The 19,778-nt window shown below is 40.7% G+C and overlaps 1 protein-coding gene across 1 annotated transcript in view; it reads right to left on the reverse strand.

Annotated features, from left to right (window-relative positions):
- The window catches only part of EML6 (EMAP like 6), a 295,589-nt gene that overhangs the window by 139,855 nt on the left and 135,956 nt on the right, over positions 1 to 19,778 (reverse strand). The window contains exons 8-10 of the mRNA XM_081589485.1: positions 7,704 to 7,905; positions 5,054 to 5,191; positions 3,456 to 3,712 (exon numbers count right to left, since the gene is read on the reverse strand). Of these exons, the coding sequence (XP_081445611.1) occupies positions 3,456 to 3,712; positions 5,054 to 5,191; positions 7,704 to 7,905 (597 nt within the window). The remainder of the gene's footprint in view (positions 1 to 3,455; positions 3,713 to 5,053; positions 5,192 to 7,703; positions 7,906 to 19,778) is intronic.

Here is a 19,778-nt window from a genome sequence, read left to right on the forward strand (position 1 = left end):
TAAATCTAATGTCTCAAACTACCAAAGAAAGGCAATGCCAAAGAATGCTCAAACTACCGCACAGTTGCACTCATCTCACACGCTAGCAAAGTAGTGCTCAAAATTCTCCAAGCCAGGCTTCAACAGTACATGAACTGTGAACTTTCAGATGTTCAAGCTGGATTTAGAAAAGGCAGAGGAACCAGAGATCTAATTGCCAACATCCGTTGGATCATAGAAAAAGCAAGAGAGTTCCAGAAAAACATCTACTTTGCTTTATTGACTATACTAAAGCCTTTAACTGTGTGGATCACAACAAACTGTGGAAATTCTTAAACAGATGGGAATTCCAGACCACCTGACCTGCCTCCTGACAAATCTGTATGCAGATCAAGAAGCAACAGGTAGAACTGGACATGGAACAACAGACTGGTTCCAAATCGGGAAAGGAGTACGTCAAGGTTGTATATTGTCACCCTGCTTATTTAACTTATATGCAGAGTACATCATGAGAAACACTGAGCTGGATGAAGCACGAGCTGAAATCAAGATGGCCAGGAGAAATATCAATAACCTCAGATATGCAGATGACACCACCTTTATGGCAGAAAGTGAAGAAGAACTAAAGAGCCTCTTGATGAAAGTGAAAGAGGAGAGTGAAAAAGTTGGCTTAAAGCTCAACATTTCATGGCATCTGGTCCCATCACTTCATGGCAAATAGATGGGGAAACAATGGAAACAGTGACAGACTTTATTTTGGGGAGCTCCAAAATCACTGCAGATGATGACTGCAGCCATGAAATTAAAAGATGCATGCTCCTTGGAAGAAAAGCTATGATCAACCTAGACAGCATATTAAAAAGCAGAGATATCACTTTGCCAACAAAGGTCCGTCTAGTCAAAGCCATGGTTTTTGCAGTAGTCCATGTATGGATGTGAGAGTTGGACTATAAAGAAAGCTGAGCACCGAAGAATTGATGCTTTTGAACTGTGGTGTTGGAGAACACTCTTAAGAGTCCCTTGGACAGCAAGGTGATCCAACAAGTCCATCCTAAAGGAAATCAGTCCTGAATATTCATTGGAAGGACTGATACTGAAACTCCAATACTTTGGCCACCTGATGCAAAGAACCAACTCACTGGAAAAGACCCTGATGCTGGGAAAGATTGAAGGTGGGAGGAGAAAGGGACAACAGAGGATGAGATGGTTGGATGGCATCACTGACTCAATGGACATGAGTTTGAGTAAGCTCCGGGAGTTGGTGACGGACAGGGAAGCCTGATGTGCTGTAGTCTATGGGGTCGCAAAGAGTCAGACACAACTGAGCGACTGAACTGAACTGATGTTTACTTGACCTTAATTATTTGGATACAGATGATATTATGCTTTGTGTTATTGAAGAAATGACTATTATTAAATTATATATTATCACAGTTACCAACTTTTTTTCTGGTTTTTAAAAAGTTTATTCTGAACTCCTACTTTTCATAATTCCAGGAGCCAGAGAAGTGATTTTTTAAAAAATCAGCTTCAGTTAATTAATGAAAAAAATGGACTTTGCTGTTTAAAGTGCTACATGATAAAAATCTACCAAATTTTGATGAAATATAATTAGTTGGGGAAAAGAGTCCTGACAGTTTTGCTTCATTTGTTCTAAAGTACAGGGCACAATACCCAGTTTCACCAGCAGCTAGCAAGGGATGTCCTCTGGGAGCACACGAAGGAGGAAGCCCACAGAAAAAGGCACGCAGTGAGAAATGCTCAGTAATACACTATTTAAAAATTCAAAATCAAGACAATTAAGTGTATTAACTCATACTTTCCCCTCAACAGTAACAAGTATTTTCAAATAAACAATCTATGAGAATAAATGCTCTTGCACATTATTGGTGCACTGTCAGACTGGCAATTCTGGACTCTAGCATAGTAGTATATCCATTTTTAAGACCATAGAATCAGAGATGATAGTTTGAATATATTCTTGATCCAGTGTCCCTGCTTAAAAAACACAATCCAAGGAAGTAATATGGAAGAGAAAATCCCACCTCTACAAAGATATTTGGAGTTTTACTGTGGGTATCAGCAAAGAAACTAGAAATAAGCCCAAACGCTCAACAGTAGGAGGATGAGAAAGCAAATTATGATATTATCACTGAGCAGGGTGTTATTTTTTTATTGCAAATGACAAATGTGTGTTCCATCTTTTTTCACATAGGAAAATATATATGAAATACTGTCAAGCAAAGAAAGCAGACACAAAGAAATATGCACCCAGTAACGGTAAATTGATGAATTGACAGGGCAGAGACTCTTAAAAATGTTGACGTTTTATTATGTTACACCTTGCATGCATGCGTACTTCAGTCATGTCTGATTCTTTGCAACCCTCTGGATTGTAGACCACCAGGCCGTCCGTCCATGGGATTCTCCAGGCAAGCATACTGGAGTGGGTTGCCAGGCCCTTCTCCAGGGGATCTTCTCAACTCATGTCTCTCACATTTCATGCATTGGCAGGTGGGTTCTTTAACACTAGTGCCACCTGGGAAGTCTATGTTACACCTTATTTCATGATAAAATTCATTCTTCAATAAAAATTTATGGTAAAATTACATTAAACATTAAATTTTTAATCTTACATTACAAAAAAATCATTATTCAAAGATTATAATACATAAATTTGTCTTTTATTTATGACATTTTAGTATTATAAACTAAGTGTTACTAAATGAGAATTATGTAAATAAGATGAATTTCTTATAGAAGTTACAGTGGGGGTTACAAATAAAATGTGTGTTTTTTTAATCCCAATTAGCACATTTATTTCACCAAGTAATCACATAATAAAGGCTTCCAATTATGAAGGACACAAAGACTAAAGTAATCACAGTAGTTTAGGATTGTGTTCCTCAAATTTTCAGTTTTTTTTTTTTGTATTTTCCTAGTAATTTTTCTTTTTCCTTATATTTAGGCATTCTTTATATATTCTAAGTATACAGTTGACTCTTGAACAACTCAGGGGAGTCAAAAATCTACGTACAACTCAGACCATCTGCGTTCATGGTTCCACATCTGCATTGACCATCTGCATTCATGGTTCCACATCTATGGATTCAACCAACCTCTTACTATATAGTACTCCAGTATTTACTACTAAAAAAAATCTACAGAAGTAGACCCATGCAGTTCAAACCTGTGTTATTCAAAGGTCAAGTGAATAGCCTTTGTCCATTATAATAATTCCAAGCCTTTATACCCAACCTATGCACTGTGTTTTCATTTTATTCATGGTCTCTTTTGTTGTGGAATCATTTTTTATTTTAATGTGCTTCAATTTATGGATCTTTGAGAGTTTGTGATCTGAGAGTCTTGTTTGAGAAAATACTCCTTGCCCTCAGGTCCTAAGAATATCCTCATACATTTTCTGCCATGGTTCAGAGCTATGTTTTGCACAAACATTTAATTCCCTTGTGACTTACATGGCATTTTGTAGAACAGCCGTTCTCCAGCACCATCATTAGTTTGCAAGTATTTACTATCCAAAGACCAGTCAATGTGTGTGATGAAACTGAGAGACTTGTTGCATTCTCCAATTTTCTTATATCTCTGGGCGACAGCGTAGACGTCTACCGGGCCATCATTGGATCCCACTGCCAGATAAGAACCATCTGGAGAAAATTTCATTTCATGAATGACTTCTTTTCTATCTTTGATATGAACCACTTCTGTCATATCTCTGTAAGAATAAAAAAGCAAAGTGATAAATAGCAAATCTAGGGATAGGAACCTCAAGTCATCCTTTAAAGTTTGTGTGTCACTGAAAATTTGGTAATTAGCCATCTTCTCATATATCACTGGAGAAGGCAATGGCAACACACTCCAGTACTCTTGCCTGGAAAATCCCATGGATGGAGGAGCCTGGTAGGCTGCAGTCCATGGGGTCGTTAAGAGTTGGATATGACTGAGCAACTTCACTTTCAGTTTTCACTCTCATGCATTGGAGAAGGAAATGGCGACCCACTCCAGTGTTCTTGCCTGGAGAATCCCAGGAATTGGGGGAGCCTGGTGGGCTGCCTTCTATGGGGTCACACAGAGTCGGACACTACTGAAACGACTTAGCAGCAGCAGCAGCAGCAGCATAGATCACTAAGCAAAGAAAGAAAATGTTGCTCACCCATTTGGTAATGTGTTATGTGTAGCTGGTAATGAGAATTTAGTGTAATAAACCATGTCAACAGCATTTTTAAAGCTATATAGAATTTGTTATGTGAGATACAGTATCTAATTTATAGCTTCATTTCCCTTCTATAATCACAAAATGTGTAATCCCAAAGAATGACCAATGTTATTTGAAGGAAATACAAGAGTGGGTCATAATTTTTGTATAGTAGAATTAATATCAGATGTTAATAAATAGGAAATGTTCCATTTTATTAGTGATTATAGGTGGAAAAAAATCTTTTACTCCAGCTCACCTCTGGGGCTATTAGAGGCGGCTTTCCTCTTTCTTCCTCTTTCTCATCTCATTAAAAGCCCATAATCTCTTACCTAAAACCCTTAGGACCAGACGAGCTTGGGAGTTGATCACTCACTGCATTTTGGAAAGGTTCACATATATTATGTAATAGCCCCGTAGGAGCTAGGGCAGCAACCCCTTTCAAACACATTAATATTCTTGCAGCAAATCACATGATACATGATTATTCCTACTAGGAGATTAATAGATATGTGTATAACTGAATCACGTTGCTGACTACCTGAAACACTATAAGTCAACTACACTTCAATAAAATATATATATTGAGAAAAAATTACATTGAAAAAAAAAAGGAGACTAACAGACTGTAAACAATCTCACATCAGTTCACTGGGTCAGGCTGTGCTGCCAAATAAGTTACCAAAGAACTTCAGATTTTCGGTGTTTGGATCTGGCGATTACAGATGGGGGATTACGAATCTACCTATTCAAAACAACAAATGCATTTTTTCCTAAAGTCCTGGCAAACATTCTGACCTGGAGAATTAATTTTAACAGAAGCATATCTCTAATGTCATTTTCAATACCGGTAGTACGTGCCTGACTCGGAGAACAATGAAAGATCCATCCTTCATGCCCAGGGCCAACTGAGATCCATCAGGGCTGAAAGCAACGCTGCGAACTGCTTCCTCCATGTTACAGCGGGCAATCAAGGCATGGTCAGCCAGGCTCCACAGCCTAAGTACAGTTCAAAGTCAAAACAAAACACTTTCTTATAGTCATCAGCCAGTCCAAGGCCAAAGGCCTGTTCATCACGGTGATGGTAACAAAAAAGGATACAGTAACATCACGCCAGTGTCCTTCCTCTCGGCATGTCTGAGAAGCTGCAAAGGTGTTTGGTCTATCTTTGGGTGATTTTCTCCATTTGAAATATCCAGCAAGAAGTAAAACATGAGATATTTTCAAAGATTTTGAGATTCAAAAATAAGGAAATTTTACATACTACCTCATACAAAATTATACTTTTCTCTTTGGAGATTAAAAATTGTTCTTGATTTACACCAATGGGTGTTAATAACACTTACAAGTAAGAGGTACTACTAGATGCTGTTATTATTAGTTCTTTTTTAAATACGAGTTGTCTTCTAGAAACTGTGTTATATAAATATAGACTAAAATGCATATTATGTTTGTTGGTCTCCTGAGCAAGAAAAAGTATCTGAGATGGAGAACAACAAATGGTACCCCTGCCTAGGAGGATTCCAAGTTAGCTGTACACAGTCATATGCCGAAACTCCTCAAAAGTCCCTGGTGCCCCACTCCTGACAGGACCCCTCTTGGTCAGGGGAGGGGGAATACTTCACTGGGCCCCTGGCTGATGAGGGGGCCACTGCTGGAAAAACAGAGGTCACTTGTAAGGGCAGCTCTTAGAACACCTAATCCAGGCACTTCAGATTGAGAGACCATGAACTAAATATCTGAGCATTTGAGTAAGAGTTTCTATATGACTGCAGTTGTGGTATGTGACCTCTTTCTGTTACCACTTTAAAGACAGTCTTCTCTTAATATGCAAACAACAATATCTGTGGCTGGGGCGGGGGTGGCTGAGAATCTAAGCTCTTGTGATAAAGAGGCAAGAGTAAGGCAAATGCGATGTAGTTTTTCTAAGTGCATCCTGCCATTGAGGCTGCCTGTGCTATTCAGCTTAAAACTCAGGGTATGCTTTCAATACCTTTTCCATTATTCATGGTTTCATGCTGGTTTTAGCCGTGTACTATTTTAAGCAATGTAAGCTTTGCTCTACTAGCATGAAGAAACCACCACCTCTCAGTAAACTGCACTATCCTTTTAAAGTCACTACGCTAATCTTTCTCCAAGAATTATGACTTATACCCTTGCTAAATTTCAATACTCAGAGTGTCAAATTCCATTTAATATCTTAGCCAAATTAATGGTTAAAGGGAGTAATACAAATTCTGGCAGTAAGGGCTCTTTGCAATTCTAAGATTCAACATAGTTGTTAAAATACAAAAGCTAAAAACTTTCTTGAAATCCTTTCCATCTGGATGGGTATGAATCGAGTTTCTTGGATGTTTGAATAACTTGGCATTGGGTTGGCTCAGAGTAATGGAAGGGAAAGGAAGAGAGGAGGAGGCAGTAAGTAAAGAGAAGTAAGAAGCCAAATAAACATTTATAGCACATGTAGAGATAGCTGTAATTGTTCTCACTGATTTTTAGATTGATGAGACTTTAGTGCTGGGTGCAAACTAAAAAATGGATTTATCTTGGATTTATGCTAATGAGTATACTGACTGCATCTTGATTGGATTCACAAAAACACAGAGTAAGGGTGGGGAGGGAGAGTAATGACCTTAGGTCTAGTGTTCAGTACTCCCGTTTAGCTATTCAAACTCAGAAGCAGTAATTCATCCAGATGAATTGATCAATCAGTCTCTTCCTCTCACTGTCACGGACTCTCTTTCTGGCCTGCTTATTGTTGAGCACATTTAAAGTTCAGTAGTAAATACAAAAATGCTGGATTCAGTGTAACAGCTTTCATCTCACACTTTCAAATCATATGTTCAGTCTCTCAACAGTCACAGGAACAGTGGAAGCATAGTCATTCTGCTCATTTTATTACTGTCGAGCTCTCAAACAACAAGTGATCCATAGCAAGAACCCCTGAGGCCCTAATAAAATGGGCACAGTTTCTTAGGAACTAGCACTTTCCCTTGATTTGAGGACATTGCTCAAAATTCCATGTGAGAATTTACAAAGAAAGAATTAATGACTCTCATGCTAAAGACGACTTTGAAAAATCAGAACTTCAGTTCTATTTGAGATGTCTAATCTCCAACTAAACTGATAAAAAGTGAGTAGGCTGTGAAACTGCTAAGCTGCCCCAGAAGGACATTAGATATGAGGGGGAAATATGACTTTATCACAGATGAGTGAACTCAGCTCACATCTTCAACTGAAAGAGACCTGGAGGCCAATCTAACCAGCGGGAGTGTATTTTCACTTCTAAGAACATTTTCTTGACTTAAGACGGAGCCCAAGAAAGATAGCAACAACAAGAGATCAAGAAGCCAACTGTTGTTAAGCAAAATGTCTCAGCATTCTGTCTGGAAACTGCGAGGCTCTGCACTGTGGGTTATCCTTCTCTTAAAGTAACAAGCAAGCTTGGGCAAAATCAATCTGTCATCCCAGGGAGGTGTGTGAGGTTATGGCGACACTGCGGGGGCCTCACCTGACAGAGCGGTCATCACTGCCCGTCACGGCCAGTGGCTTCTTGGGGTGCAGGGCCAGAGCCCAGAGCTCCCCCTCACAGTGACCCTGCAGGATCAGCATCGGTTTGTCCCGTTCTCGCACGAGGACTTCAAATATCTCGCTGTCCTGGGTCCCTGCTAGGAGGCGGTCTGCTTTCCAGCACACACTCCGGATAGAGAGGCCTGACAAAGAAAATACACGAGTAAAGTAAAAGCATACTTCCACACCATTCACAAATAAAACACCTGAAGTTAAAACCTCGTCACCAGGAGAGCCTCTAAAATAACATAACCAAACAATGCCTGGAGGTGGACAACCAACCCACACAGCGCTTTGCATTACTGACCACTGCCTTCCATGTGCTGGCCCCCTCCACACCCCTTGTAATCTGTTTTGTAAAGGAAAGATTGCTCTTTCCTGTCTGACTTAGGCTAACTATGTGGTTTTACAGCAAGTGAAGTGAGTGAGTCAAAGTTGCTCAGTCATGTCTGACTCTTTGCGACCCCGTGGACTGTACAGACCATGGAATTCTCCAGGCCAGAATACTGGAGTGGGTAGCCTTTCCCTTCTCCAGGCGATCTTCCCAACCCAGAGACCAAACCCAGGTCTGCTGCATTGCAGGCGGATTCATCATCAGCTGAGCCACATGGGAAGCCCAAGAACACTGGAGTGGGTAGCTTAACCCTTCTCCAGTGGATCTTCTTGACCCAGACTATCCCTTCTCCCACGGACCTTCCTGACCCAGACTATCCCCTCTCCAGCAGATCTGGAGAATCAAGTCGGGAAGATCTGCTAGAGAAGGTATAGGCTACCCACTCCAGTGTTCTTGGGCTTCCCTTGTGACTCAGTTGGTAAAGAATCCACCTGTAATGCGGGAGACTTGGGTTTGATCCCTGGGTTGGGAAGATACAGCAAGGTCTATATTAAATATGACATTAAAGTGAATATAAGAGCAGGAGTTGGTCTTAATGAAACCTTAAACTCCTTTAAAATAGTTTCCTTCTGACTTGCTATGGAAAAGTTACTAATCACTTCAATCTTTAGGATGCTAGCTTTGTAAGATAATTATACGTGGGTGATACTACAGAACAGTTAATTATCATATTAGGCAAGTATAGTATGTATTTGATCAGAACCTAGTCTCATTCTGCTGGATAAACAGATGCACCATGTCCCAGAAGTATGCAAATGAAACTCCAATTTCAGTCTCAGAATACCATCAAACATTTGAAGATGTTATTCTTCACTGACTTAACAATTTATGGAAACTTCTCTAAAAGTGCAGTACTCCTTTTAAATCCAACCTTCCCCCTCATATCATTCCATCCTCTCTAAGCAGATTCTCAGCTTGCCTGACTGAGTTTTGATTGCGTGGACTTCTTGTGGTCTGTTCTGTTCCTTACAAGGTACATTATTTATTTACTTACACAGTGAATTTTCTCACGTCTGAATTAGAAGTACATAAGCCATCCCACTTCCACAACTACTTCAAACTACTTAAGGATGTGATAACCTTTAAGATCTGAGCTTTTCCAGTGGGCTTAGTGTCTTTGTTGCAGAAACTAACAGAAGTCAGAGTGTCTGGACTTCAGTCCTGCTCTATACTGATTGGCCAGACGTCCCAGGGAGACCCCCCTTCTCTCTGGGGACCATAAATGTAGACTATAATTATGGAGACCATGTAATTTATCATCCAAATCAGGACCATTCTGGAAGTAGGCTCTAAAAATAATTAAATTTACATTTTTTGAAATATTTATTAACCAAGAAAGCAGCTTTACTATGTTGAAAGACCTATTAAATAATTTTATCAAAAAAAATTTCAGATCTATTCAATAAAATTATAATTACTTTATTGCAGAATGAAAAGGTCTAAGACAGGGGAATGAATAGGCAGACACACAGAGGATTCTTAGGGCCGTGAAAGTCTGTAGGATCTATAACGGTGGGTACATGTTATACGTGTCAAAACTCAAAGAATATATTAATACAACACCAAGAGTGAACCCTAACGTGAACTATAGGCTTTGGGCAATGATATATCAATGTAGGTCCATCCACTGTAACCAATGTACCATTCTGGTGGGCCCTGTTGATAGGGAGGCTGCATGTGTAGGAGGGCAGGAGTATATGAGAAATATCTGTACCTTCCACTCAATTTCACTGTGAACCTAAAATTGCTCTACAAAGTACAGTCTGTTAAAAAAAAATTCAAGACAAATGCTGGGACAATAGAAGAGTTTGTTGGTGGTATCTGGACACCCTAACTGAAATCCTCATCTTAACTCATTATGATCTTAAAAGGATCTAATGAGATAATGAATTTATCTACAAAATAGAATTTTTTAAGGGATAAGACTATCCTTACATGAGATAACTCTCTTTACCCCCTGCTCTGAATTCATTGCTATGTATCTTGAAATGGAAGGAGACAGCACGCAGGCAGATTTATTATTCCTGCTGTGAGTAGTAAGTAGCGATACCTTGGCAACAGCTAGTTTCAGGGTCAATCACTCAAAATCCTCCACTGCAAACACCACAGCAGGCTTTCAAGGTTAGAAAGGACAGAAGTGTGGGGAAAACAGTCAGGATAAGATGGCAGGCTGGCAGGCAGGAGGCTCAGCTGAGGAGAAAAAAATCCTTTTGCTACTGTCCCTTTCTTGTCTGTATCTCCTCCCCATGCTTTTGTTAACATATTCCTATTTCCTCCAGGAGGGGGGTGAATTTGTCATCTCCCTAGCAGGCTTTGCATCATCTATAATTTTATTACAGGAGAGGTATAAGACTTTGTTCTTAAGAAACAGGAAGAGAGATTTTAATTACATTCTAACATCAGCAAAAAAATCAGATAGCTTACTTGTTTATTATATTTATTGCCCCTCCCCCTTACTAATATCTGTGAAGACAAGAGTTTTCTCAGTTTTATACATCTTTGTGTCCTCCACACCTAGCATAGTGACTGGCATGTGGTAGATACTCAGTAAGAATTGTTAAAAGAATATGATATTAAAATCATAAACATTTCTTGAGTCTTTGGAGATACCAAGAAATAAAAGACAACATCCCCATGCTCAATGAGAACATTTCAGAGAAGGAGGGATATATTCACTAGTTTACACACAGAAATTTTTATTGAGCACCTATTACATGCCCAAGACTAGAGCTTAAACAGTGAACGAGCCAGGCTCATGCCCTTATGGAGTTTGCATTCTAAGGAGGAGCAGACATTTGTAAGCAGGTATCTACATGCCAAAATCAATTAAAATAATATATACAAGAATACACAACAGGGAAAGGACAATCTCGTCCATAAATGGTGTTGGAAAAACTAGACAGCCACATGTAAAAGAAACATACAAAAATAAACTCTAAATGGATTAAAGACTTGAACCTAAGATCTGAAACCCTAAAACTCCTAGAAGAAAATACAGGCAGTAAGCTCCTTGACATCAGTCTTGGTGATGACTTTTTGGCTCTGACACCAAAAGAAAAGGCAACAAAAGTAAAAATAAACAAGTGGGAACACATCAAACTAGAAAGCTTGCTCACAGCAAAGGAAACCATCAACAAAATGTCCAGGCAACCTACCCAATGGGAGAAAATATTTGCAAATCATATATCTGATAAGGAGTTAATATTCAAAATATATAAAGAACTCCTACAACTCAATAGCAAAACCCCCAAACAATCTGATTAAAAAATGGACCTGAATAGACATTTTTCCAAAGAAGACATGCAGATAACAGGTACTCAAAAAGGTGTTCCACATCCCTTAGTCAGAGAAATGCAAATTAAAACCACAATGAGATATTATCTAACACTTATTATGATGGCTATTTTTTTTTCTAAAGATGAGAAATAACAAATGCTGGCAAGAATGGGGAGAAAAGGTGACCCTTGTATACTACGGGAAAGTAAACTGGCACAGCCACTGTGGGTAACAGCATGGAGGTGCCTCAAAAATTAAAAATAGAACTACTGTAGGATCCAGAAATTTCACTTCTGAATGTTATCTGAAGGGAACAAAACCACTAACTTTAAAATGTATCTGTACCCACATGTTCACTGCAACATGACTCACCATAGCCACAACATGGAAACAACCTAACTCTTCACCAACTGATCAATAAAATGTGATATACACATAGATAATAGATTATTTTTCAGCCACACACAAAAAATTCTTACCATTTGGGACAACACGGGTGACTTCTGAGGGCGTAATGATATGTGAAATAAGTCAGATAGAGAAAAATAAATATTATGGGAATATATGCGGAACCTAAAAAAGAAATAACAAAACCCCCAAATCTCACAGATACACAGAACATATTGGTGACTGCCAGAGACTGGGGTGGACAGTAGGCAAAATGAGTGAAGGTAATCAAAAGGCACAGACTTCCAGCTATAAAGTAGGTAAGTCCTGGGGGTGTAAGGTACAGCATTACATACATGTACATTTAGTAATACTGTAATGTGTATTTAAAAGTAGCTAAGAGAATAGATCTTAAAAGTTTTCATCACAAGAAAAAAATTTATAACTGTGTAGTGATGTTAACTAAACTTGAGGTCATCATTTAGAGACAAATATATTATACACACAGACATTATATATAAACATTATTTTATATACCTGAAACTAAGGTTATAGTTCAATTGTATCTCAATAAAAATGATACATACATACACACATATTATATATATACACATATATGTATCAGCAATATGTTATGTATTTTAAGTGTTACCAAAATATTCAAACCACAATTCCTTTATGATTCCACTGACTGTCCTAAAGACTTATCTTTCCAAGCAGACCTGGCACCCACAGCTCCACTACAAGCATGAACAGATGAGTTCTCCCCATGGCCTCGAACTAAATGGCTTGAACACAAAATTTCTCCCAAAGAACCACCAGTGTACAAACATTTTTCTCCCACCATCCCCACTATTTTTTAACTTCCTGTTTGGGAACACATTCAGAATGTTCAAGAATACTATAACAAACAACCTATCACATGGAATTGACATGTTAACATTTAAAAAATATTTGCTTGAACCTTCCACCCCAGACTAGACTGATGAGGCAGTCAAACTATGCAGCACCCAGCTGTATTTTCAGACTCTGCCCAGGGAGCTCTTGGATTCTTAGAAGAGCCTCAAGGGGCCTGGCAAGGAAACCACAGGGAAAGGAGAGTCTAAGGATCCCGCCCCTGCTTTTCCCTTAGTAACTCACAGGCTGTGTTTTATAGCAGATTTCATTTGAAAAAAGGCTTCCACTGAACCAAACAACGTAAGGGAGGAGCTTTAACATGCAGCCAAAGCAATGAAGTTAAACTGATATGGATTGTTCCTGACTATAAGTAGGGGCAGGGGAGAAGGAGAGAGAACCAAGGGAGGAGTCATTTCATTTTCATTGTTTACAACATAAATCTAGTGAGCTGTGAACATTTTCTCTAGAGACCAACTCAGGCTCTCCACAAAAACTCAGCTCTTCAAACCGATAAACTCGATTCTGTCACGTCAGACAAGTCGACCCCAGGGGTCTACCTACAGAGACAGACAAAACGCTGAGCCGCTCTCACTTCCAAGAGAACTATTTAAAATGAGAATGGTTTCCTAAGCACGCCTCAGTAGGTAGAGAGCTGTCTTGGAGTTTCCTAATAGCGCCCTGTTTTCTTCATTTCTGAGCCTAACTGCTGTTTTGCAGGTCAGACTGGCTTTTACGGGCACACTGCAGAGTAGCAGGTCCCTAACAAGGTTCTGATGGTAGGTCCCTTCTCCTGTCCATCCAGGCTTGGTTTTAGCTTCTCTGACACAAATGCAGAGAGCAGTAACCTAGCCACAATTTCCAAGCTAGGCTGGCCGAGGTGACCACTGCACTGGGAAGGAATTAAGCTGTCTTTCCCTATCTTCTGCCCTGGGAGTCAGACAAATATAAGGCATTATTTGGAATATGGTCAGAAATTCACCAAGAGTGAAAAGAGAGCCAGGGAAAACCATCCTAATTATTTTAAACCATAGAAATTCTCTTTTCTTATGAAAAAGTGTGTGTTTCAGAGACTTTTGACAGAATGAACGGAAGGCGTTTTGGTGAGTTGAGGGGTGCACATTTTCAATTCAGTGATCTCCTCTGCCACTAGCTCCACTGTGAGAAATACGGGGCTCTGGCCTGTGCTTGGTTCAGACAGCCAGCAGATGGCAGTATAGAGCAACCACCCACTTCAACAGAAAAATCCTCTAAGGCTAAGATCAAATTCACACCAGCTCTTTGCCCAGATTTTATATTCAGACCAGGAAGTGGAAACCAGTACCCTTTCAATCCTCTCTATGACAGTCCTGAAACCTGGGCATGGGGAGATCTAATCCTTGAGTATCATGAATATCAACACAGACCTAAAGGACATGGCTTATTTTTCACCAGTTCATTGAACAGTTAAGTACATGGACTGGATTTATATCCTAGATCTGTGACATGGCAAGTGTTTAATCTTTCAAATCTTTGGTTGCCCTACCTGTAAACTGGAGAGAATATTAGCACTCACGCATCACAGCACTGTTATGAAGATTCAGGGCAAGCATGTATTCAAACACTTGACCCAATGTCTAGCACTCAGTATCAATCTGTGTCTGGCACTCAGTATCAATCTGGCACTTAGTATCAATAAGTATGTTATTGTTGTTGTTATTTCAAGCAGCAGGTTTTTATTAGATTCACATCTCCATGGAGAACAGCCCCCTGCTGTGCGTGTGGTCAGATTCTGTCCCCAGGCCGGGTCAGCACCAGGAGCTGTGAAGTTGCTGCTGTGTCCACCCTGAGTCTGTTAGTTACAACCCTGTGTTACAACATATTTGTTGTGTTGTTTGTTATCATTTTGATATGTTAGCATTGCTGACTCTCAGAAGGAAAAGCTGTATTTGACACACAAAGAAAACTATTTGGGGAATAAAATGCTTTTTCCCTCAATTATTTGGCCCAAGAAGGGAAGACTGGCAGTGGGGAGGGGAAGGGAGTTGGTCCTTATTGTTGTTGTTGTTCAGTCACTAAGTTGTGTCCGACCCTTTGCGACCCCATGGACCGCAGCACACCAGGCTCCTCTGTCCTCCACTATCTCCTGGAGTTTGCTCAAATTCATGTCCACTGATTCGATGATGCTCTCTAACCATTTCATCCCAGTAGCATATTGGACACTTTCCTACCTAGAGGGCTCATCTTCTGGTATCATATCGTTTTGCCTTTTCTGCTGTTCATGAGGTTCTCGTGGCAAGAATACTGAAATGGGTTGACGTTTCCTCCTCCAATGGACCACAATGTGTCAGAACTCTTCACTAAGACCTGTCCATCTTGGGTGGCCCTGCATGGAATGGTTACTAGCTCCATTGAGTTATGCAAGCCCCTTCACCATGACAAGGCTGCAATCCATGAAGGGGTGGTACTTATTGGTGTTCTTAAACCTGGTGCATTGAGGCCTGATATATGGTAAAAACCAAGAACAGTTGCTCCAAACCTTACTGATCATCAGAACCTACATGGAATATGTTTTTAAAACATGGATGCCTCTATCCTACCCAGAAATTTCTCTCAGTTGGTCTGGAGTGGATCAGGGCATACTTATTTTTAGCTCCCCAGGGCTGAGAACCACTTCTTGAGAACCAATCACTACCAAGCTGTTCCGAAGCTAGTATGTGTTCTCAGGCTTTAGTCAGACTGTTGAAAATTCAGATTTCTGGGCCAATTCTAATACAGTGGTTCTTCAGCCAGATATTGGAATACTACTGTAGTATATTAGAAAGCAGAAGGCCTAATGAGAAGATGGCCAAAAATAAGTGCAACTTTGAGAAATCTTTCCTGAGTCAAACAAGCCAGTCCTGTAAATGGGCAGGAATGGTTCTCCCAGACACTCCCAGCCCTGTGCCCAGAGCTTTGCACATGTGCCCAAAAAGGCTTACGGAGATTCAAGAGGAGGCTCTTGGACAGCACCGTGCCCTAGGTGGAGATAGTAAATATCTGTTGAATACACGAGGAAACCATAGCACAGACGGTTTGCAATATTTGCCCCAAGACCCAGAGTGAGCAGGTGATGGAGAGAAGATGAAGCTGCAGCCCATGCAAGTCTGGGGTAAATTCTCTTCTCCTAAAGGGTATTTCCCTTCTCGGTGGATGCACCCCCAGGATATGGTACCAAAGGTCAAACAAGACAGGGTGATGGGCTTCTCCTAGCCTTGTTAATAGTGCAATACTAAGGAGTGCCCCAGGTAAAAGGCAATATAAGGGTGATCAGGAGACAGATTACACTCCAAGGGAAGGGGGAGCTTGATTATTGGTGTGTGGGTTTATTGCTGGGCTTTCTGTCCTTTTCCATTGAGGTATGTTTCTGTTTTTGTGCCAATACCATGCTGTTTTGATTACTGTAGCTTTGTAGTATAGTCTGGAGTCAGGGAGCCTGATTCCTCCAGCTCTTTCTTTCTTAAAATTACTTTGGCTGTTTCAGATTTTTTTTGTTTCCATACACATTCCCAGGTGGCGCTAGTGGTAAAGAGCCTGGCTGCCAATGCAGAAGACATGAGAGATGTGGGTTTGATCCCCAGGGAAGATCCCCTGGAGAAGGGAATGGCTATCCACTCCAGTATTCTTGCCTGGAATAGCCCAGGGACAGAGGAGCCTGGAGAGCTACAGTCCCTGGGGTCACAGAAGAGTCAGACATGAATGAGTGACTAACACTTAAATTCTTAAATGTAATTAAGAATTTCAAGATGGTGACAGCAACCACTAAACTGAGTGTAGGACTCTTCAGAGCATGGAGCCCTGTGCAATGAGGCAGATCTCATGCTCCAGGAGCTAGCCCTGCCAGGAGACCCCAGGGCTATTGGAGGAAAAATGGGATGCTACATGCAGTGTGTTTAAAACAAAGCACCATGCAGAATACTGACATAAACCGCAGAAATATCTTTTTTGATCCATCTCCCAGAATAATGGAAATAAAAACAAAAAAATACAAATGGGACCCATCTAAATTCAAAAGCTTTTAAATAACAAAGGAAACAATAAAACAAAAAGACAAACCATAGACTGGGAGAAAATATTTGCAAATGATGTGACTGATAAGGGATAAGTCTCCAAAATTTACAAACAGCTCATAACACTTAAAAGCATCAAAATAAACAAATCAACAAATGGACAGAAGACCTAAACAGACATTTCTCCAAAGAAGACATACAGATTGCCAAGAGGCACATGAAAAGATGTTCAACATCACTAGTTATGAAAAAACTACAAATCAAAACTACAATGAGATATCACCTCACACCATCCAGATTGGTATCATCAAAAAATCCACAAACAATAAATACTGGAGAGGGTGTGGAGAGAAGGGAACCCTCTTACACTGTTTGTGGGAATGGTATGGTCATTATGGAGAACACTATGGAAATTCCTTAAAAAGCTAAAAATATAGCTACCATAAGACCCTGCAATCCCACTCCTGGGTATATATCTGGAGAAAAACATGATCTGAAAGGTTACATGCACTCCAGTGTTCATTGTAGCACTGTTTACAATAATCAAGACATGGAAGCAACCTAACTGTCCATCGACAGAGAAACAGATAAAGAAGAAAGATGTGGTACATTTATACAATCGAATATTACTCAGCCATTAAAAAGAATGAAATAAATCCATTTGCAGCAACATATAGACCTAGAGATCTCATACTGAGTGAAGTAAGTCAGATAGAGAAGGAGAACTACAGTATGACATATCTTACATGTGGAATCTCAAAAGAAAATGATACAAATGAAATTACTTACAAAACAGAAAGAGAATCACAGATGTAGAGAACAAACTTATGGTTGCTGAGAGGAAGGGACAGTTAGGGAGTTTGATATAGACATGTACACACTGCTATATTTAAAACTGTTAATCAACAAGGACCTACCGTATAGCACATGGAACTCTGCTCAATGTTATGTGGCAGCCTAGATGGGAGGAGGGATGGGGGAGAACGGATACATGTATATGAATGACTGAGTTCCTTCACTGTTCACCTGAAACTATCATAACATTGTTAATCAGCTATACCTCAATACAAAATAAAAAGTTAAAAAAAAAAACACAAAGCGCCATGAATCTGTGACATGAAGTGTCCACAGCCTGCTGCTCCTATTTACAAGGGCTCTCTGTCTGAGAACTTCCAGCAGATATTCTTTACTAAGTCCCTGGCTATTTCAAAATCCACTTCACAGGATCCCAAATCCCACAGCCTCAGGAATTCTGAAGGATCACAGAGCATAACGGAACCCCAGAAGACAGAAACACTTGTTAAGCTGCCTCCACTGCAGGGAAGGGACACCCAGGCTGGTTTTTCAAGGAGGCTGGCTCATCTGGAGTGTTTACAGGGGAATTACTATCAGAATGAACCAGAGAGTCAGCCTTTGCTTGTCTGACACGTCATTCCATGTGGAGTCTGAACAAACAACGGCATATGTGCCCCTGGTGGCACACCTAACCACCCCCAGCTCCCACATGTTCCTCTCCAGGGCCTCCGCTTCCTCAGAACAACAGTGACGTAACAGGTACACCCCCAAAGGATAAAAGTGAGCAGCAGGAGAGAGGTGATGGAGGTGATGGCAGTGGAAGTGAGCAATCAAGCACCCAAGGGACCAGGAGAATCCCAGAAGACACTTGCTTTGTCTCTAACATCAACAAGGCTGTTCTCATATCTGAGAATCGGTCCTTTGAACCTTCTATACCAGGGTTTTTCAATCATGCCACTGTTCACATCTGGGACCAAAAAATTCTTAGTCGAGGTGTCTATCATCACTAGTTGTCATTGTAGGACGTTTACCAGTGTTCTGTATTCAGGAATGCCAGTAGCACCCTCCCAGGTGACAATCAAAAATGTCTCCAGACAATGCCAAATGTCTTCTGGGAGATAAAAACACCTTGATTGAGAACCACTGGACTGGATGATTCTCAATGTACTCTGAAGAAGAAGAATGGTATTAAGAATAGGTAGTGTGGAAGAGTTACCTGGGCTCCCACCTCTAATCCTGCCCCACTTCCTGCTCCGGAGCAGGTGTAGCCCTGACCATGACACTCACCCCCTTAAGCCTTTCTATGACCTCCTACTGCTGGTCTGTGGGGGCCAAGTTTGAATACAGAAATTATCTGTTCCTCCCTCTGCAGCCTCGTCACTTGTCGTTCTGTGTTCCAGGCCCACAACACACTCTTCATTTATTTGTCTGTTTTCAGGGTACCGGCCTGGGCCAGGCACTATTCTTAGAGCTTGGGAGGCATCAGTGAACAAAGAGGCTCCTGCCCTTGTAGAAACAAACAGCCATACACACAACAAACAGGTAAGTTATATTGTTTGTTACAAGGCGAAAAGAAGATGTAGGAGGACAGGATCAGGAGTGCCGGGGTACTGGAGGTAGAGTGGCTTGTGATTTTAAATAAGGTCATCAGGGCAGCTTCACTTGAGTGAAAGCTTTAAGGAGAAGGGTGGTGATCATGCAGATTCCTAGGGAGAGTGCTGCAGGCAGAGGGAGCAGCCTGGGAGCATAGAGACGGGGTTAGTAACAGGAACAGCCTGAGCAGACAGCAGAGCGGAGGGAGAGGAACGGGAGGGGGACGGGTTGGTCGGCCATCCTAAGGATGTGGACTCTTTTTCTGAGGAAAATGGGAATTGTGGCAGGGTTTTGAGGAAATGTGATCTGGCTCATGTAAATGTTGAACAATCCCCTCCAGCTGCTGTTCTAAGAATAATGGCTGAAGCAGGAACACAAGTTACAAAGCAACTGCAATAGCCTGTGTGCAAGATGGTGGGAGCAGCAGAGACGATAAGAAGGCTAAGAAGGGGCGTCTCATATCCTCGAGACTGCAGGCTCCTTCTCTTGCTCAAGGCTGAGGGAATGCTGCTTGATCTAATGCAAGATATCTCCAGACTTGGAGTTCACTAGACACAGCAACAATTCAATTAATATGTGTTGAGAGTTAAAATAAACACACCAAAAATTCCAATAAAATGCCTGAGGCAGACTTTTTAGAAGAGCCTAA

The sequence above is a fragment of the Giraffa tippelskirchi genome, chromosome 4 (assembly GCF_054371585.1).
Source record: "Giraffa tippelskirchi isolate mGirTip1 chromosome 4, T2T-mGirTip1v1.2.pri, whole genome shotgun sequence".
NCBI lineage: Eukaryota > Metazoa > Chordata > Mammalia > Artiodactyla > Giraffidae > Giraffa > Giraffa tippelskirchi.